Here is a 22,004-nt window from a genome sequence, read left to right on the forward strand (position 1 = left end):
ATGCACCGTTACATAGTGATCTTAGGATAAGGATGGGTGTTTCATATCAGGAGAGGTTGCCATGGTGAGAATGGACCAGGCAGACATCAGGGAAGAAAACAGTGGACCAAGGACTGGGTTCATTAGTGCTGTTTCCACTGCAGTCTGACTTGGTGCTCAGTGTCCTGTCCTCACCCACTGGACTCTGAATTAGGTGCTGGAAGGAGACAATGCAGACATGAAGGGGAAAGGGGGAGCAGGACCCAGGCTCTCTGCCTGAGAGAAGTCCTGTTCCAGGGGTGACCGGGTTTGGGACTATCACTGGTTTCATTCAGAGTTCCAAATTTATAATTTTCTCCAGGCCATTTTTATATTTAATTTATTTCATAAAGAAAAAGCTCTTTCATAGTAAATCACTTGGTCAAAATCAATGAAATGTTTGGTTTTGTTAAGAGTTAACAAATGTTATGGTATTGGTAGCTTCATTGCCAGTTGCATTGTCGACAAGAGCCTATTTGTAAGGGGATATTAATTTCTATATCAGTTTTCTGCCTCCTGAGTGCTGGCTCCCCCTAATTGTCTTCTTATCTCTAAATACCCTCCATGGCAACTGTACACACACACACACACACACACACATCCATGTACACACACAACCATGAATGCACATGTACACTCAATAAAGCGTAATACATTTAAAAGATTTAAATAATGATATAAGATAAGGTAGAAAGGGCCAAATTAAATACTGATTTATTGATTTATTTAATTTACCTAAAGTACAGTTTGTACTATTTGCCAAGAATGACTTCATTTGTTACCTGCAACACCATGATCTGGAGAAACAGCTGAAGCAATGGGTCATTGACCTTGACAACCTGCTGACTGTCACATATGCTTGTGAAATGCTTGCTTATTTGCCTGCCCAATTTGTACTATTTTATAATTATTCTTTAAATATCTGGTTGTTTTCTAATGAGGGAGAAAGAAATGGTATGGATTTGGATAGCAGGAGAAATGGGGAGGATCTGGGAGGAGTTGGGGGAGGGGAACAGTACTCAGAATCAATTGTATGGAAAAGACTATTTTCAATAAAACAAAAGTGGAAAAAATGAGAACACCAACTGGAGCCAGCATGGGAGCCTTGTGGGGGCCATCCTGACTTTGGGTCTTTAGTGCCATCTCCTGTCTTCTACCTTCATTGAGCTCAAGTGATTACTCCAGGAAGATTCACACAACAATAAGACATGGATAATTGACTAGTGTTTTAAATCAAATGACCACATTTTATGTGGTATATCATGTGGATATTCAAAATTATTTTTAAAGCAGTGGGGCCTTTTTCTGAAACAGGAAACCCAAAGGTTTGTGTGATCACCCTTGGAAGGATGAAAAGTCAGAGACCCAGAGAAGGTAAAAGACTAATGAGGAATTGCTGTGGAGCAACCTTTGTACACTGTAAATATGTATTACTCTCATTGGTTAATAAAGAGATGACTGGTCTATAGCTGGGCAGGAAGAGATTGTTCAGGAAAGCCAGAATAGGAGGATGCTGAGAAGTGTGTGTGTCGGGGCAGGGGGAGGGTCTGAGGAGATGCCATGAGATGCAGAGTGAACAGGGTGTACATGAGGCAAACCAGCAAACCAGCCTTGGGTGGCACATAGATTAATAGTAATGGGTTAAATTAAGTTATAAGAACTAGCTAAAAACAAGCCTAAGATATTGGCTGAGAATTTAAAATTAATATTAAGCCTCTGTGTGGTTATTTGGGGAGCAGCTGGTGGGATAGAAAAGTCTGCCTACAAGGAATCCTAACACATAGTATCTTTTTCTCATCCCACTATTATCAAAAGGGCTTGGTTGGACAGGCAATGTGGTATACATCTTTAATCCCAGTCTGTTGTGTGCAAGGTCAGCAATCTACTCCTTCAGTACATTGCTAGTCCATGTACTATAATCTTAAAACAAGAGAACATGCGCACATATACACCCACCACAAACTTGTTCACCCAGGGGTTTCCAGTGCTGGCTACACCTGGGGAGGAGCTGTGTAAAACGAGAATTCAGACTGTAACTGTGGAGATGATGATGCTCCTGTTTGGAGGGCGGAGCCTGAGCACTTGACACTCTCCATGTGATCTAATGATCAGACAGGGTCTTGAACCTCTGGTCTAGGCCTTCCTTCCCCTTCTCTAGACTGCATCCTTGAGTATGAAAACACATGGAAGGTACATCACTGGCCTTTACAGGTGAGGCCTCTTATCCCAGTTCTTCTTATTCTACTCCAGGACTGCAGCTAGGGAAGTCAGAGGTGATAATAATCCTTATGTTTATTATGATATCATGACCCAAGGGTGATTCTTACAGACAAAGAAGACATGAAAAGGTATACTCACCTGGTGTGATGACTAATTCCAGGTCTAATTTTTGATCATTCCCTAGACCAGGGAATTCTACCCTGCAGCAGTAGTCCCATGGTCATTTAGAGTCACATTCTCTATGGTCAGGGACACATCTCCTTTGTAGAAATTCCCCTTTAGCTGCTATCTGCTGGGTTTCTGATATGTCACCTTTCTTTCATCAGTGCTGAGACCCCAATTGACAACTGTGACAAGAGACACGGTCCCTGCCCAGCACATAGGCACAGGTGTCCAAGGGGTAGGTACGGTGTAGCTGCAGGGCAGATATGCATTCTTACCAACCTCTACTACAAATGCATCTTCCAAAGACCCTACACAGAGAGGAAAGAAGAGCAAGATGTGAGGGAGAGGGTTCTTTTCTGTTGGTAATGCCTCACAGAATAAAAGAGGAAACTATGGCTGCCCTGTTGGAAGGAGGATTGACTGTGCCAAAGATTCTCTGACTTCAGAGGCAGCAGAAGCAGCAGAAGAGAGTCCTGGTCAAACACTTACTATGATTGCACACTGCCTCTAATCCTGGAGCTTGGCAGGTGGAGACAGGAAGATCCCAATTAGAGACCAGACTGGACTATGGAACAAGTTCTTGGCTAGCCTGAGTGATGAAATTATCTCTCAAAAAAGAAACTGACAGGTCAGAAAGTGATGACTTATACCTTTAATCCCTGTACTGAGGAATCTGTGGCAGAACTTCAGTGAGTTTGAGACCATCCTGGGCAACCTGTGCTCATTCCCTAAAATGTCTGCCTCCATTGGTCTGAGGTGGAACATGGGAACTTGCATTTGTGTTGTGTGTCCTTGACTCCCCACCCCCCACTTTTAGAATCATGGTCCTCCAAGAGAATTCCTAACAGCTCTTTAAAGTTAAAAGGCAGAGCTAATGGAATCAACACTCAGGAAAAAAATGGGCACTGTTCCCCCAGGAAAATGGCCCATCTGTTGGGGTTCTGAGCTAGGTGTCTGTTCATTAGTCAAGGAAAGGGTGACCGAATCACCCCAATACAGTGAACAAAAACCTCGACAAATAAGAAACTTGTGCATTTCAAATTACTGGGGTTGTTTTAATGTTTAGCATTAATTCATTTCACTAAATCTATATGTACTCATCTATGAACATGTGTGAAGTCATGACTCCCTTTCCAAACTCTTCCCATTTTGAGTCCAAACATTAAAGTGTTTCCAAACATTGCTGTTCCCTGACATTGTGTGTTGTGCCCAGGTTGTAAGACCCTCAAGCAAGACCACCACAGAGCCAATATCTGATGCAAGCACATAGAGGTTTTTAATAACAAAACAAGCAAGCTTGGTTCGTGTTCAACATCCAATACAGCAGGTGGCCCCGAGCACTCACTTTAAGGGATTTATATAGGAAAGGTTTACATGCAGCTTGGGATTGGATGAGGGGGCTAGGTGTGAGGTAGTTCTATGAAGTTACTGGCTGAACTATAAGCATGAGGTTACTGATGGCTAACAGGATGCAGGGTATCTACAGCGACATAAATTTTTACTCCCTATGTCCTGCTTTCGTTGAACCCAGGATACATACATTCAGATTATTGTTCCAGTCCTACTCTCCTCTGAGTTCAACTTCTAGTCAGTTGAGCCCATGACTCCTCATATCTTGTTTTGCCAAGTCCAGGATACATAGATTTATTGTCCCAGCCTTGTAAGTTCAACTTCTGGTCACTTCTAAAACTGCTGGTCAGCAAATACCTTTGGACGAGAGGAGGGGGAAGCGTTTCTCAAGATGGCTACTGATTTTTCCCTTTTATTTGCACAAACAGAAGTGTGTGTGAATCTGAACCTTGATTTTCTCAGTAGCATTGTGGCTGATAGTATTCTACACTGGGTTGATCAATCAGGCTCATGATTTATATCATGGATACATCACATTTACTTACTTAGTTTGCCACAAGTAGACATTTAGCATGCTGCCAACATGTGCTGTTACAAGCATCATTGCTATGACCATCCCTGTGTCTCTCTCCTGCCATCTATGACATACTGATGTCATTACTGCTCAGCTGTGAGCTGAACTTGACATAAAACTCTTCAGTGAAAAGGAAAAGTAACTGGGCAGATCTAGGAAGACTGTTTCACATGTTTGTTCTATAATAGATTTCTATACCAGCATCCCCTGCTGGGCTGGAGCAATTTGGTTATGGTAAAGTTTACCATAGAGTTCAGACAAACATTCCTGACCTGGTGTTGACAGAACTGTTGTGGAATAATTCTCTTGTAGACTATAAAGTTTTGTTACTCGAATTGCTCTAATAAAATGTTGATTGGCCAATAGCCAGGCAGGAAGTGGGGTGACCAAACTAAGGATGCTGAGATGAAGTAATGTAGAGTTAAGAGAGTCTCCAAGTGATACAGAGAAACAAAATGGGCATGTCATACTGAGAAAACGTACCAAGTCACGTGGTAAAAAATACATAAGAAATATGGGTTAATTTAAGTGTAAGAGTTAGTTAGTAACAAGCCTGAGTTATCGGCTGAGTATTTATAATTTATATTAAGCCTCCATGTAGGTTATTTGGGAAACCAAAATGCAGAAAAGCTCTACCTACAGAGGAAGGAAGGCTCCAGTTCTGAGAGTGAGGGGCTTCCAGGTCTGTCTGCTCCATCCAGGCCTCAGTGAAGTTCTCGGCAGTTTCCACTGTTCCTTCCAACAATGACGCCAACCATCCTCCTCAGGCTAAAAGTTCCATAAACATGCAGCAGCCTCACCACCCTGGAAGTTCAGGTAAGGACTCTGAAATCTGACATTTCACACCCTTCTAGCTGCTTCTTTCCAGTCAAGGTGTCACAAGGACCCTCTGGACAGGACAGTCTGATGAAGCTAATTGCTTTGCAGTGGCCTGGGAAGATAAAGATCTCCTTGGATTGTTTATTTCCTTGTTGCTGTTGTTCAACTTCTTATCCTGAAATAATTTGAATCTGAAGCAAAATCCAAAGTGTCCCTGTAATCATCCAGTTCTCTCCATGCCAGCAGGGTACACACTATGATACTTTGATCAAAATGAAGAAACTGGCATGATGTTGTTAACTGAGCCATGCTCCTTACTGAGAGTCCTAGGATTGATTCCTTAAGTTTGAATGTTTAGTTGAGTGTGAAATTCCAGCACTTGAGTGAAATTCTAATTGCTAATATGATGTCAGCCTGGTCTGTATAGCAAGACCTTGTGTCAAAAAAACAAAATCAAAAATGAAATAAACGAGTTGGGACTACAGGTCAGTAGCATAAATAAATAAATAAATAAGTAAGTAAATAAATAAATAATAACATGAAAGATTATGTTAATCTATACTGAAATATTAAAAAAAATCAAAGTAAAACATACAGCAGAAATGACAATCATGAAATCTGGTACTCCAGAACTAGAGCTAATGGATAATCTAATATCAACCTCAGCTACAGAGACCTGAGATTCCTGGATTACATGAAACCTTATCTCAAAACAAATAAACAAAACAACCAGCCAAGCACACAAAGACAAGCAGAGTCTAAGTTAAACACTGGAAATTCCTCATTCTCCTGTCAGTGGGCATTCCCACAATCCCCAGGGGAGAATCATATAATTGCTCTGTCCTTCTGACTAGCACTGTCCAGTACTAATACAGTAAGGACTGCAGAGCAGTTTTCGTTTTCTACTACCATATTAAAAAGAAATGGGTGACAAGGCTTGAGAGATGGCTCAGCAGTTAGATGTACTCGCTGCCTAATCATGAAGGCCAGACTGAGCATCTCAGCCCCCACATAAGAAGACACCACCCCAAGAACACCTGATTCCCAGCCCTGAAATGGGGAGAGGGTGACAAAGGGAAATGGTGGTCTTCTGGCTTCCAGTGTACTGAGAAAACATGAGGTCCAGATCAGGGCGATCCTGACTCAGAGGAATAGGCAGGGAAATAGAAGAGGACACCAGATACCCTCTTCTGGCCTTCAAGTGTGTGTACACCCCAGTACAAATACACACTGTGTATCCACTAAGAAATGAAAATAATAAAAAACTAAAGCCCCCATTTAACATATATTAGTTTATTGGTGAGTCTTCTCAAATACTCAGATGATACATAAGTATAGAACATCAAGACCAGAGAGATGGCTTCATGGTTGAGAGTACTTCCTACCCTTGTAGAGGACCTAGGTTAAGTTCTCAGCACCCACAGGACAACTCATCCCATGTGTCTCCAGTTCCAGAGGATCCATGGCCCTCACTTGGTGCCTGTGGGCTTATCTATGTACATGGTGCATGTACATATAGCCCTCCCCACTGGTATTAATATAATAAATTTTACAAACTTAAAAAAAGAAATTTATTTTAAAAATAGAGAGCTTTAAACTCAAAATCTTTTTTATTTCATCCTGTTTCTCTACTAGGGATGGAACAATTTCTTTCTCCCTCCCCCCTTCATCCCACTCTCCATCTATCTATCTATCTATCTATCTGTCTGTCTATCTATCCATCCATCCTCCATCCGTCCATCCATCCATCCATCCATCATCTATCTATCTATCTATCTAAATAAATAAATAAATAAATAAATAAATAAATAAAGTCTTGCTTGATCAAGCTCTCTAGCTAGGCCAGGCTAACTTATTCCCCATATAGACTAGGCTAGCTTCAAACTCACAAAGCTCTGCCTCCTCCTGCCTTCCCAGTGATCCCCAATTTGCTCATGCCAAAACTGACCACTAGATCCCAGCCACACTCCCTGACCTGGAGTTGACCGTGCTGTTGTTGGGCAAAAGCTCCAGTGCCGAGGATGAGGGGCTTTGAGACCTGTCTGCTCCAGGCCTCAGTGAAGTTCTCTGCAGGTTTCATCATTTCATCCAACAGCGACAACAACCATCTTCCTCAGACAATAAATTCCTGCTACAATTGCATCAACCTCGCCATCCTGAAAGTTCAGATGAAGACTACAAACTCTGACATTCCACACTGCTCCAGCTGCTTCTTTCCAGTCAAGGAGTCCTAAGAACGCTCTGGACCGGGCAGCCTGCTGGAAGTTAGGACCCAACCTCAGCTCACCTCTCAGACTTTACTGGGGGCCACTGTCTTGTTCTAGTTACAGTTTTGCTTTTGACACCCACACAGACGGTTACTGGGGGTTCTCTGTTCCTGTCTTGTTTTTGCTGGGCCTTGACAGAGGTGGTGTATTCTCTTCTTTCAGAACAGACCTCAAAGGTCACCTCCCAATGTGCTCTCACCATTTGCGTTTGTGAGAAAGGATGCTCTAAAGCATCCTGTTCTGGTGCACAATGTCTTGTTCTCTGAGAACTGAGAATATACCACTGTTATGAAAGTGTGTCAGGCCTTGGGCTGATGGAAGTATTTAGGTCTTGAGTGTGGTGATGGTCTCCAAGTACAATCAAACTGAATGTTATTTTTTTCCTGAGACAGTCTCTCCTGCAGCTCACCCTGGCCTGGAACTCACTGTGGATGAGCTTAAACTTCTGATCCTCCTGCTTCTACCTCCAGAGAGTGTTGCAATTACGGGTGTATGTGGCACTGGGGGCTTCCTGCATGCTACAAAAGCCACTTTACCCCTGAGCTACACCTTCAGACCATAAGTTACTTGTTCAAGTAAAGACAAGTTGCTATGTGTGCTGATCACTGTGAGGAGAAACCCTAGTTCTGGAATTCTAGGCATGGTTCAGTGTTAAAGAGAGGTGCCTGAGAAAGCAACATAGAAACCCACACAGAGAGAGGTTGTGTTGTGTTTCCTAAAAAGTGTGGGTATATCTATAAATTAAAGAGTATTTCTACTTTTTCAATTATTGTGTATGTGTAATGTTACTGAGTTCAGAATTGGCCAGAAGAGCTGGATTTAGGACTCAGTTTACTCTCGCTGCAGGACTGAACCATTTTCTCATTCTGCCTTATGGCCTTATTGATAGTCTTGGTGACAGGCGCTAATGCACACTGAGAACACACTGTGACCAGACACTGGACTAACCATTCTGGACCCATTTTCTTATTGAAATCCCACAAGATGTAGCCTGTGAGATGTATGACATGATGAGATGGGACTTCACCTATTCTTCTCACCTGTTACAGATAAATGAAAAGAGCTTCATAGAGTTTAAAAGCAGCACTCTACCCAGAAGTAAGTTGAGATTATCCTCCCTGATCAATGTGTCCTGAGGTCAGCTTCTTCTGTCCTATTTGTCTTCTGGGACAGCTTCCAACCTTGACTCTAGGAAGAATTCAGCTCCTCCTCATGTGGCTGAAATCTGAGGGAGCTGATGATCTATCTGTATTCAGCTAGAAAGGGCCCTGATTTCACCTAATCAATCCCTTAGCCCTGACTATAAGCAACAGTGTCAGCCAAGATTAAATCAGAAAATAACAAAGACAATAACCCATTACACTAAGTTTACTTAATATTTAACTAAAATAGAATCATTTCTTATTTTACTAACTTTTTTAAAATTTATTTTACATACAGACCACAGTTTCCCCTCTCTCCTCTTCTCCCTTTCCTTTCCCCTCACCTCCCATCTTCCTCCATCTCCATCCGCTCTTCCTCCATTTCCATTCAGAAAGGGGCAGGCCTCCCATGGTCTTGAACAAAGTCTGACACATCAAGTTGAGGTGGGACTGAGCTCTTCCCCCTGCAACAGGGGCTGGGCGAGGTAATTCAGCATGGGGAACAGGTTCCCAAAAGCCAGCTAAGCACCTGGGACAGGTCCTGATCTCACTGCTAGGAGCCTTACAAACAAACCAAGCTACAGCCATAGAGAAACAGACACAGATACACACACACACACACACACACACACACACACACACACACACACACCCCTATATATTGAGACAGGATCTCTCTATTTAGCCCAGGCTACCTGTAACTCACTAAGTAGATCAGGCTGGCCTTGAACTTACAGGGAGCTGCCTGCCTTTGCCTCCCAAGTGTTGAGACTAACAGCATATACCACCATTCTAACCTCATACAATTCTAGTGTAGAGGATACCCATGCCTTTGCTTCTGCGTCTTTTCTCCCCACAGGCTGTGGTTAAGATACATTCAGCCATATCCTGCTTTTCATGGCGGTTCTTATACTCAACCTCAGGTCCTCATTCTTGGGAATATCTTTTTATCCACTGAGCCATCTCCCCAGCACCCTTGACATCTTTTGACATATTTGTCCACATGCTGGGAATATTCCATATAGCAGGATGAAAATGCCTAGCTCAAATGAACTGGTGAACCTGAAAAAAATGGCAAGTCATTTTTCAAAGAAACAATACTTTTTATTTTTTAATTATTATTTTATTATTTGGTGTGCATGGGTGTTTTGCCTGCACGTACGTCTGTGCACCATAGGCTTGCAGTTTCCATGGATGTCTGAAGAAAGTGTCTGATCCCCTGGGGATGGAGTTCAGATCATTGTGGGTTACCCTGTAGGTGCTGGAGATCAATCCAGATCTTCTGGGAGAGCAGCTAGTGTGCTTAACCATTGAGCCACAAGTCTAGCTTCTGAACATTGCATTTTTATTAATGATCAAGTGTTGAAACTATCTTCTTCCAAGGCAGAGTACAGGTAATGGAATTGACTGTGTCTTGAGAGATCAGTATTGAAACACCATTCAACATGATCAAACAAGGCTTGTCCCAGACAAGGCAGTGCACAACTTCAATCCCAGCATTCAGAAAGCAGAAGTAGGTGGGTCTCTGTGAATTTCAGGCTAGCCTAATCTGCAGATGAAAATCCTAGGACAGTAGAGGTTACTTAGTAAGATCTTGTCTCAAGAAAACAAAACAAGGTGAAGCTAAAAACCAACCCCCCCCACATATATATGGTAATTTTTTTCACATTAACTAAATTTTTCTCCTTCCATCCTATTAATCCCCTGAGTTAACAATTTTTTTCCTATGGTGTGAGAAAATTACAAAACATGAACTATTTCAAAGGAAAACAACTCTTTAAAGAAAGATGACACATAAGATATTTATGAATGTAGCAATAGTTAAGTCATTTACGGAACAAAAACTCCTGATCTTTTATTATTGTGAAATCTACTGGAGGAAAATTCTCACTCTGTAGGTTTTTCATCTTTAAAGAACTATTTTTTAATTTCATTTGAGATTTATTTGTATTTGTGTACCAGTATGTGCCCACAGGGCCAGAAGGGAGGTGGTACATCCCCTGGAGCTAGAGTCCCAGGCAGTTATAAAAACTCCTACTGTGGGTGCTGGGAACCCTCAGATCCTCTGCAAGAGCAGTATACCCTCTTGAGCCATCCCTACAATTCTTCAGAGACTCTCATGAGTAACATTTCATTGCAATGGCCGCTATACACCAAGGTCAGTGTGGAAATGGTAACATTAGACAGATGGAGAGAAATAGGAACACAGAACAAGTTCTACTACTGTTGTTACTCAGTGCTAGGATTTGAGCCCTGTTTTCCACTGAATCCCATATATTCAGTTGCACAGAACGCACTAGTGCCATGTTCTTGACTGCAAGCAGGTTTAGGGAATGGGACAGATCGACCAAGTCTACCATGCATCTCTAGGGAGACTGAAGAACCAAGCAGGAATCACAATTTCAGAGCCCTGCAGCCAACAGGCAGGAATCAGGAAGGAGGCAGAAAGCTAAAGCCATGCTTTGGTGTATAAGTGCCTCAAGCAAAAGAAAAAGAAAATGTTGTTTAAATACAATCATTTCTAGAGCAAGTGAGGAAACCCCACTCAACAAACATTCAACAGAACTTTCCTTATCTGACCTCCCCAAGAAACACCCAATCAGACACATATTTATGTCCTAGAACTCTGTAGAACAGCAGTGGACTGTGTATTGAGATCCAGCATCCTGCTCTTTTACAGGCTGAGTGTCTCTAACTGGAATCAGGACTTACTTACACTGAAATACAAATTAATACCCTCTTGAAAATCTGCTCTTCTCAACAACCAAACTGTTAATGAAGATGTCAATACAACAGCCTTTGTTAACTCTAGAAAAACCAAATATTTCATTAATTGTGATGAACTGATCTACTATGAAAAATGCTTTGTCTTTCTGAAATAAATTTAAGTCTGGAGGCAATTATAAATTTAGAACTCTGAATGAAACCAGTGATAGTCCCAAACCCGGTCACCCCTGGAACAGGACTTCTCTCAGGCAGAGAGCCTGGGTCCTGCTCCCCCTTTCCCCTTCATGTCTGCATTGTCTCCTTCCAGCACCTAATTCAGAGTCCAGTGGGTGAGGACAGGACACTGAGCACCAAGTCAGACTGCAGTGGAAACAGCACTAATGAACTCAGTCCTTGGTCCACTATTTTCTTCCCTGATGTCTGCCTGGTCCATTCTCACCATGGCAACCTCTCCTGACATGCAACACCCATCCTTATCCTAAGATTAGCCACATAACCACAAATCATATTTCAAGATCCATGAGAAAGTATGCACACCTCTAATGGTGATATTAGACTCTCTTCTGTTCATCTATGGAGGAAAGTAAAACCTGCAGCTTCCATGACTAGAGCCCCTTGGAGATGGTAAGGATAAGTGACATTTTGAGTTACACTAAGTAGACAAGACATAACCATGAAGTGCTTCTAACTTAAATCTCACCCTCCCCACTTTCGTTTTATTTTATTTTTATCTTTAAATCCTATTCCTCTCTGCTGGATGGTTTTAGTAAACAACATAGAAGTCAATGGCCTCCATTACCAATGATTTTTCTTTCATGGACAAAAGAATTGTGGGGTCTAAAGGAAATCCAAAATGTTAAAGTGTTCATGTTGAGAAAAGGCTCTGCAGTGAGTGGAGAGACTGGACATCATTTCAACAGTGAGAGTGAGGCCAGCCAGGCAGAGGATCATCTTTCCCACTATGGCTGGAAAGCATGAACACCCGATGAACCGACACAGAAAATAGTCCTGGAGCTTAAAGGGGTGTCCAGCTTGGTGACATCTCATTGCTGTGTTCCACTGCAACTTAATCTTTGACAGGAGGACTGTCTTCAATAATGTAGATGTTTTCCTGGACTCGTGGTCGCACGTTTTTCGAGTTCTGTAAAGTTCTGATCTTACAGACACAGAATGCTACCAAGCTGCAGAGAGAGAGAGAGAGAGAGAGAGAGAGAGAGAGAGAGAGAGAGAGAGAGAGAGAGAGATGTTGACGAAAATAACTTGAGGTCACCATTCAGGGCTGAGCAGAGCTTTCACTTATGATGTACACTGGATTGAGGGGCCCTATTCACAAAAACTGTAACAGTGAACAGAGCCACACAGGGCCCTAGTATTAAGCCATAGAAAAGTATGTTTAATAGGCACCAGACTAAGAATTATTTTAAAAATATCAGTTCATATTGGCATCCATCAGGATATGCATGTAATGGAACTCAACAGTGGATGATCCAAAGAGACACATACCTAACATCAAACCACCTAGTCACGATGTGTACGTGGGACCTGTGCTTGGAACAGGATGATGGCTGTGTTTACAGCTTTGCACTGTGACCCTTTAGAATGGGTCAGGATAGCCTCGTGACCTGAGTGAGAACCCTGGAGCCCACATAAAGGTAGAAGGAAAGAGCCAGCTCTACAAAGTTGTCCTCTGACCTCCACAGATGTCATGGAACCTGTACACACACACACACACACACACACACACACACACACACACACACACTAATAAATTCTTATTTAAAAGTAGAAAGGGTTTTGAAATCTGCATAGTATCTACATTTCCTAACATTAAGCACGGAGTACAAAAACATGGGAAAATGCAGTGCCTTTTCACAAAAGCTGGCGGTCTATGACACCGTTTCAAAGACTACATGTATGCCATGCATATGACACAAGCCCAAAATTGTCGGTTATTTGAGGTCAAGGAATTAGTTTTGGGAGAGCGCCGTTAGTATCTGGCACCGGCTATGCCCTCAGCTGTGGGAGGGGCTTCGCTTGCAGAGCTCATCCTGCATCCCTGTTCATCAGGGTAGGCACAGTGGACTGACATTTGAGCTTCCAGAACTCATGGAGGGGCAAACCAGAGAAGAAAACAGATTAGCTTTAACTCATGGGTGGCATTTCAACACAGTGGAGTTTTGTCATTTGTACACAGTGGCCGTCTCTATTACTGAAATGTGGAACCAACACGAATGTCTTTAGTCAGGCACATGAAGAACACACCTCCTCTGAGAATTACCGAGAATGTGGACAAAGCTTTGCCTGCAATTTGTCAAGTAGTGGACTGTGTTTACTTGCCTGTTTAGTTTTGTTGTTTTTGTTTTTACTAGTTTTGTTTTTACTTTTCTTGCTAGAAGTCTAGGCTGGCCTCAAACAGCTTATTTTTCTTTTTATATGTTACATTTTCTTCAGTGTTTCTGACTAAATAACAACAACAACAATAATAATACAAACCCAAGATTTGGGGCTGGAGACATGATTTAGGGATAAGTGCATTTGTTGCACGAAGCAACTCATTCAATTCAGCTCCAAAGACCAAAATTTACCATTCAGCACTTACAACAAGTTGTCAGAGCTGAGGAGCTCCTTCGGGACCAGTTCAGATCCACAGATAGGGAAATCAGAAAGCTGACACATCCCTGGAAGGTATGGTAACAAGAGAGGCTCCGGGAACTCTAGTCTCCAAGGTGAACAATAGGAGCCAGGCAAAATGTCTCTGCCTGGAAAATGAAGGAGGAGAAAGAGGAAGACAGGAGGGGAGAGGGAAGGCAGGAAGAGGGAGAGCGATGGGAAGAGGAGAAGGAGAGGAGGAGGAAAGGGGAGAGGAGGAGGAGAAAAGAACAACAGCAACAAAAATCTCCAAGATGGCAAGTTCTCCAGAACAAGCGACAGAAGCCGAGCCAGCTTACCTTAGAGATCCTGGCTTCTTTTTCACAAAGACGCACTCTAAATTTGGGTGAGAGGAGGCAGGGAGGGAGGGGGGTTAAAAAGAAAATCGAACATGTCCTCAGAAACACTCGTGGTGCTTTTTTTCTTCTAATCAAGGATATTGTTTCTGTTTTTAGTTGAACCATTCCCTGGGAGGTTCCTTCCTATACCCTATAGGAAGTATCTTCTCTTCATTCATGGTTTGATACATTCACCCACATAGCATCCCTAACACACTAGAATGGCATCGGTAAATTGTCTTTCACTGAAAGAAATGAAGAACTCTCGGTTTTTAATTTGGCTGCTGGAGAATAAGCTAAACATAGACTCTACAAGGTGATCTGAGACACTGGTCCTGTTAATGATCTCGTCCATCAGGGGTCCTTTAAAAACACTCACTAAAGTGACACTATATCTGTCGGCTTTCACTCCTTCCTTAGTGTAACTTAGGAGGTGTGGACCACTTACTCTTCCACCCACCCCTACTTCCTGTTAAAGACCTTTATATTCCCAGTAACCACCCTCCAGGGGAGAATAAACATGGTTGGGCTAAAGAAGGGAACATATTTGTAATTTATTTTACAATTTTTAGTCCCCTCTTTTAAACATTATCTTACTATTATAGTCCATGAGCTATGATTCTTCTGTCTCAGCAGCCCGAGTCCTGGAATTATAGGTGCATACCACCAGAGTCAGCTTAATCATTTTAGATAAACAAGATCTAAATAGAGGCAGGCATATTCTGATTCTCCGTTTTCTATCTAGTCATGTGAAACAGATCAATAATGAGCTCATGTTCGATGTCTTGGAACAAAAAAAAAAACATGCATGCAAAGAACAATGCATAGACTGAGGAGGTTGTATTTAGGAATATATGTATGCATGCATATACATTCATGCATGTAATAACTTATGTAAAAGGTCATGAATTTGAGAGACAGAATGATATATGGGAGAGCTTGGGGGAAGAAAAGGTGAGGGGGAAATGATGTTATTATATTATATTCTAAAAAAATAAAAGAAGTAATATTTAAAAAACGGCTGGAGCTAGAGACTTGGCTCAGTGGTTAAGAGCACTTGTAGCTTTTGCAGAGAACACTGATTGGGCTCCTAGCACCCATGTAGTGACTCAAAACGAAGGTCACAGAATATTTCATAAGTTTTAGAAACAATCTCAGTGCACAGTAGGTCCTAACACATCCCTGGGATCCAGAAGGGACTGCAGTATGTATCTTGGATTGGGGAACACAGAGGAGTCATGTGAAATGTGAACCCCATGGCATGTGGAGTTACTTGAAGGCAGTCAGAGTGGCTGAGAATCCTTGTTCTAGTTCCTTGGTCTGGGAAACCCACATGAAACATACTGTCTTCTAGCAAAGGGCTAAAGAAGACAGAGGAAGTGCCATCTTGAAAGAAATGTGGGAAGACTCCATTGGCAAGAAGAGCTATGGAGTAAGCATTTTCCTACCATCAAAATCTATGCTCAGACTCCATTCTCCCTAGTCACTGCACTGCTTTATAGGGCCAGTCTCAGGAGAATGCGAGGCCAAGCTCTGAGCATTTAGAGCACAGGGCCCTGTGATTTACACTTAAAGGCCCAGTGGGACCCCCACGGTATGCTTGTTCAGTGGATTAAAGTGGCTTTACACTCTTCTACAGAAGTAAAACCTTTTTCTTTGCAAACATTCTTTGGATTCTATGACCGTTTATTATTTACCGTTTATCATTTATCCTACCATTTGGAACTATCTTAAAATTACTTACTTGTGATAACCATTGTGCTAACAAGAAGTAGAAGCACCAAGGCAATGGAGATTCCAATGTAGAAGCCTTTAGTCATGATCCTTGGTGGGTTCTGTGTTGGATCAATTCCTAGGGAAATAGAAGTAAACTGAAGAGGGACCAAGTGAAATGAACAGGAAAACATCCTAGACCTTAGCATAGACCTTTACCTTTATTGGCCTGTGGCTAATCTAGAATATGGAAGAAGACCCAATGATCAGAGATAGCCATGCACAGTGGAACTCTGGGACTATAAAGTGTATTTGACGATGATGGAAATGTGTAATAGGCCCTAGCCATAAATAATTGAATAGCCCCATGCTGACCATTCAGTTCCACCTGCAGAAACAATATGCCTGGGTATTGAAAACAACCCACCCCACTCCTGGTCAAACCACAAAACAGCTGTAACTTCCTGGTAGCTGCACACACACACAAACACACACACACACACACACACACACACACACACACACACACACACACGCCACTCACACACATAACTATACACATACACTGTGTGTGTGTGTGTGTGTGTGTGTGTGTGTGTGTGTGTGTGTGTTCCTCATCCCCTCTAAATGTGCTCAACCATCATCCCACAGAAAGGCCAGGGCTCCTCACTGTTCTAATAAAGCAGTCTTAGCCAGTTTTGAGATCGAGTCTGCTTTTCTGTCACATTTTTCTCACACTCAGACTTTGGATTCTCAAATTAGGCAGACTTGATCAGGAATTCACAAATCAAGAGAGTCAGGAGTGCTGTAAGAATCCAAACAGCTTATTGATGTTCTGAGAGTGCACAGAGAGCCAATGAAGGGAATTAAGGGAACGGGGAGCCTGGAAGGAAATACTGAGTGAAGGACCCCAGCAGGAGCACACAGTGTTTTTGTCAGATGACACGTTCCCCCATAAGCAGCTTTCTCCAATCCTAACTCTGCTAACTACAAAATAAAACCTTGGGAAATGAGAACAATTGGCTTGACCTTGCTTTCCTTTAAAGGATAAAATGTAATTTGGAATCTAGATAGCTTTTGCCTTGAAAAAAGGAAAAGAAATGTGTGTACCTATAATATGCAGGGAAGCAGTAAATGCAAGGGTCAGCCTTCCTCTGTGTGTGTGTGTGTGTGTGTGTGTGTGTGTCCCATATGTAGAGGTCAGAGGACAGCTTGAGAGATGTTTTTTTCCTTCTACCTTGTGGGTCCCAGAACTTGAACTCAGGTTACTGAGCTTGGTAATAAGTGCTCCTACCATGGAAACGGAGCCATCTCTAACGCCCCCTAACCCTTGTTCTTTGTAAAGGCCAAAGAGTAAATGTTTTCAGCCTGGGAACCTAAAAACACATGTTGACTAGCAAGCATGCACCTCAACCAGTTGGAAAGTCACGGCTTTCCAACACAGCAATGAGTCCTGTGGCTGTGCTTCAGTGAAACTCTTCACACCAGTGAGTGGGTCTGTCACCTAACCAGATCCAGTCCTGGCTAAAGTTTGGTGAATAAGTCTAATGTGTAGCCAGATGCTTGAGCATGATCAATATCTAGATAAATTCTGATAGAAAAGCAACTGCAAAATCTAGTCAGAAGTCACATAAAAAATCAGAATGCTTTGCATAGTAATGAATGACACTCTCTATTTACTTTTTCTTTGTCTGACAGATGATTGAATGCTTTTTACATGAGCTTACAAGATTTGTGAGAATGTAAAATTGTCACTTTGCAACTTTGTGTTGTAAAATGCACATTGTTATTGTTACTTTCTTAGGAATATACTCTACTAGATATGACATGTCATGAAGAAGCATGTGAGTAGTAAAAAGTTACAACTCAATAGCTATCAAAACTGAGAGAAATAAAATGCTATTCATACATAGAAATTATTAAGACATAAAATGAATGAGAAACTGACAGATTAAATGACTTTGGTGAACCTTCATAATTTCATTTGTAGATCTTTCCATTTCTAATTTATAAATACATTTAGGGTTATAAATTATAATGTACTGCCTCCTGTCAACATTGTATACTTCTATTTGATGATTTCTGTGTCAAACATATATGGAAATGTTTCCAAGTATTTTCTGTATTAACTGTGAATGAATAGAACAAAATAAATTGCCTGTGATGGAAAAAAAAAAAAAAAAGAACAAATCCAGGAAAGAACCATCAGCTCAAGACCTTTGCTTTTCTTGCTCTGGGGCATTTTTTTTCCTCCCAGGTAGATGGGGAAGTCCAAAGGAGCTGATGAGGGTCCTGGGATGCTGAAGAGGGAGCTCCGTGTGTATATAGACTTGGTTGTTAAAGGATAAGGCAGAGTGTCACTCATGGACACATTGACCAGCCAGCCAGAAGACTTTTCAACAGTGACCTGTGAAAGAATTTCTAAGCTTGATTAAAGCCTACTCTTAATAATTTCATGCAACTAGACATGGCGATATAGGCTTTTAATCCTATCACTCAGAAAGCAGGGGCAGTTGGATCTGTGTGTTCGAGGCCAGTCTGATCTACATATGGACATCCAGACCAGCCATACTATACACTGTGATCCTGTATCAGCAATAAATAAATAAGTCAAAGAAATAAAAAATAAAAAGCAAAGTATAAGGTTGATATATACAATTACAAGATAATGGTCTGAATTGAAAAAGAATGCAGACAGGTTACCATAAACTTCTATTGTCAGTGTAAGCCCTTAGTCAAGGGGACTAGGAAATAGCATCAGAAGTTGGCACATCCTCACAATTCAACCTTTAACTAAAAGCTGAAAGAAAGTCTGGATGTCCACATCACAAAGGAACTCTAATGATTTAAGACCTAGAGCTTTCACAAACTTCTCACTAGTAACCACTGAACAGGGGTTGGAAGACACTTTCCCATGTGGCCATTTTTGTATGTAAAAGGATAATTTTGTGACGTGATGTAAGGACTATTTTAAAAGCCCAAGGCAGGGCAGACATGGAGTGGAACTCTCCACCTACCTACGATGTGGCCTGCACTCAGCAAGGTCAGCTGACCCTTGTTGAAGCCAGCTCATCTGCACAGCAGCATCCTGCGTTGCCTGCTTTTCCGGTTAGAGCTGTTGTGCTTTTACAGTGCTTAGGACAGGTGGTTTAATGTCGCAAGACAGTAACTGGTGGGCATGGGGCTATTTCTGCTCAGTGGTCACAATGGTTGGTCCCTAGGCCAAGTTCTTCACTAGAAAGATGGACTGAACAAGAAAGCAAAGGATCACTTATGCTGCCACTCACAGTGACTGGGACCGCATCTTCCTGGGGGGATGTCTAAATCATCTGCACAGCAGCATCCTGCATTGCCTGCTTTTCCGGTTAGAGCTGTTGTGCTTTTACAGTGCTAAGGACAGGTGCTTTAATGTCACAGGACATTAACTCTGAGGCAGGGGATCCCTTTCATTCAAGTCACTTCAGCTTAAATAAAGCTCCCCACTGGGTTTCAGGACGGAAAGTGGAGACAGTTTCATGGACCAACAAGACTGTCCCAAGTACACAGGTAGGGCATGGATTCTGGCTTAGCTCATGGTTTTGAATTAAGGTTGATCCAAGCACATGAAAGGTATTCTGTACCTCAGAAGGAAATATTCAGGCTGTGTTTGATGAAACTTATTTGTGTTCTCAGGACTGAAGAGCTAGAGGCATGGGGATCAGGAGATTGTAGAAATCAAGATACATGAGATTACATTTCAAAACAAAAAACAAAAGCAAGTGTTTAGTAGCAAAAATGTTTATAAGAGCTTTTGTTTCCTTGTTCTAGGAAAATAACAAATTATTAGCAAAATAGAGGACTTGGTTCACTTGTAAGAAATAAGCAAGGCAACAAGGCACGCTTACCTGGTTGAACTTGCAGTGAGATGGTCAGTCTCCGTACACCATTCCATCCTGCCATTTCCACTCGACAGCAGTAGAGACCACTGTCACTCTCAGTGACATTCTCTATTGTCAAGGACACATTTCCTCGAAGAAGCTGCCCCTTTAAGTGGTAACGATTGTTCCTCTCATAGTAGACGTAGTATCCATTGGTCAAGATAACAACATTTTTACATTTATCAGTAAAACATGCCATTCGGCCCCAACACGTGGGTGAGAGTCCATTAGACACTGGATAAGTACACGGCAGTGTCACAGGGTGACCCACCACTCCATGCACTTCTGGGAAGGATTCCGCAGCAGCTGTGGCAAAGAAGGGGAAATAGAGAAGGGGTTCTTTCTCTCTCTCTTGTTTTTGGTTACTATTGTCTGTTTTTCTTTCATTTTCCTTTTTGAGCCAGAGCTCACTGTGTAGCCATGGCAGGCTTAGAACCCCCTTATAAACTAGCTAGCCCGAAATTCTTAGAGATTCTCCTGCATCTACCTTCTGGGTGTTGGGGCTAAAGTCCCCACCAGGCCTGACCTGTTGGTTTGCGTTTTACTCAGGCTCTTGCTCTGTAGCCTAAGCTTGCTCGCACTGACTATCCTCCTGCCTCAGATGCCTGAAAGATGGAATTACAAGCATGTGCCACTGAGACCAGCTCTAATTTAATTTTTAAAAGTTATTTATTTTACTTTGTAAGATCAGATAATGATTACATCATTTCCCCCTTTCCCAACCTCCCTTGAAACCCTCACATACAGCCCTCCTTGCTCTCTTTCAAATTTGTGGCCTCTTTTTATCACTAATTGTTGTTACATGGATATATATATATATATATATATATATATATATATATGTATGTGTGTGTATACATACATATATACATACATACTTATATAAATACAGCCTGCTCCATCTCTATGTGACTGTACACCTGTATCTCTGTTCAGAGGTAACTATTTGGTATCAGATAACGGAATGGTGAGCTCTTTCCTGGACAAGACTAGTGCTGCTCTTAGCTAACTGGGACAGAGGTTTGCAAACTGTACTTCAAGTTTAAGTTTTCAAATTTAAACCTGCTGTGTCCTAGAAGCTGTGTGTGTTGAGAGGTGGAAGCAGGAAAGTCAGAAGTTCAAAGCCAGCCTAGGGTAACTAGCGAGTTCAAGACCAACCTGGGTTCAGGAGACCCTGTCCCAAACCACCTCTGTCCCTCCCCTTTATGTTATTCAAAGTGGAACCATCAACTCCTTACCCTCCTCTCCTATACAAATAACAAAGCCAAGGTTTTGTTTACAGCATTATTGACTTAAAGGCAGAAGTTTTATACTTCAGCATCAATTTTCAGAAAGGATTTTAGAACTCTATGAGAAGTGAAGTTTTAGGATCAGTCCTTAAGAAAATCCAAGTAAGAATCCCTTGTTATAAGTGGGTGACGTCTCAGAAACATGAATTCAGCCCTTATTAGTCTATCACATGCATGCACATGTACTCACCCTTTTCTAGTCTATCACATGCATGCACATGTACTCACCCTTTTCTAGTCTATCACATGCATGCACATGTACTCACCCTTTTCTAGTCTATCACATGCATGCACATGTACTCAGCCCTTACTAGTCTATCATATGCATGCACATGTAGTCACCCTTTTCTAGTCTATCACATGCATGCACATGTACTCAGCCTTACTAGTCTATCATATGCATGCACATGTAGTCACTCCTCATGTGCTCTTGTGGTTTTATTTATTTATTTGTTTGTTTATTTTTATTTATTTATTTATTTTTGGCAATCAGCTTTGAAATACATCCAAATAAATAATTTCTCCAGAGCTCCAATTTTACCCTACTTCTCTCCTCTCTACACAATTCATAATCAACAAATACCAAGGAATGTATTCTTCCTGTGTCGTATCCAATCATCTCCACAACACACACCCTCCCCCAGCTCACCTACTCACTTACCTGGGAGAAGCAGTATGAGGCCTGAAATGAAGACTTGAGGATACATCATGTTGACCTGGAGGACAAAAAGAAGCTACTCTAGTTGCCTGTGGCACTCAGTACATGGTATCTGGTCATGCCTTAATATTCAAAAGGCAACTTTTCTTTGACCCCTG

At 41.9% G+C, this 22,004-nt stretch overlaps 1 protein-coding gene across 1 annotated transcript; it reads right to left on the reverse strand.

The window, feature by feature from the left end:
- Nucleotides 1-170: 170 nt before the first annotated feature.
- LOC114689864 (hepatitis A virus cellular receptor 1 homolog) lies at nucleotides 171-21,898 on the reverse strand. Its single transcript, XM_037201163.1, has 4 exons — nucleotides 21,850-21,898; nucleotides 19,867-20,205; nucleotides 16,014-16,121; nucleotides 171-196 (listed from the first exon to the last, which is right to left on the reverse strand). Exons 1-4 carry the CDS (start codon nucleotides 21,896-21,898, stop codon nucleotides 171-173), a joined length of 522 nt encoding a protein of 173 aa, XP_037057058.1.
- Nucleotides 21,899-22,004: the final 106 nt, after the last annotated feature.

Source organism: Peromyscus leucopus, chromosome 8b (genome assembly GCF_004664715.2).
Source record: "Peromyscus leucopus breed LL Stock chromosome 8b, UCI_PerLeu_2.1, whole genome shotgun sequence".
Taxonomy (NCBI): Eukaryota; Metazoa; Chordata; class Mammalia; order Rodentia; family Cricetidae; genus Peromyscus; species Peromyscus leucopus.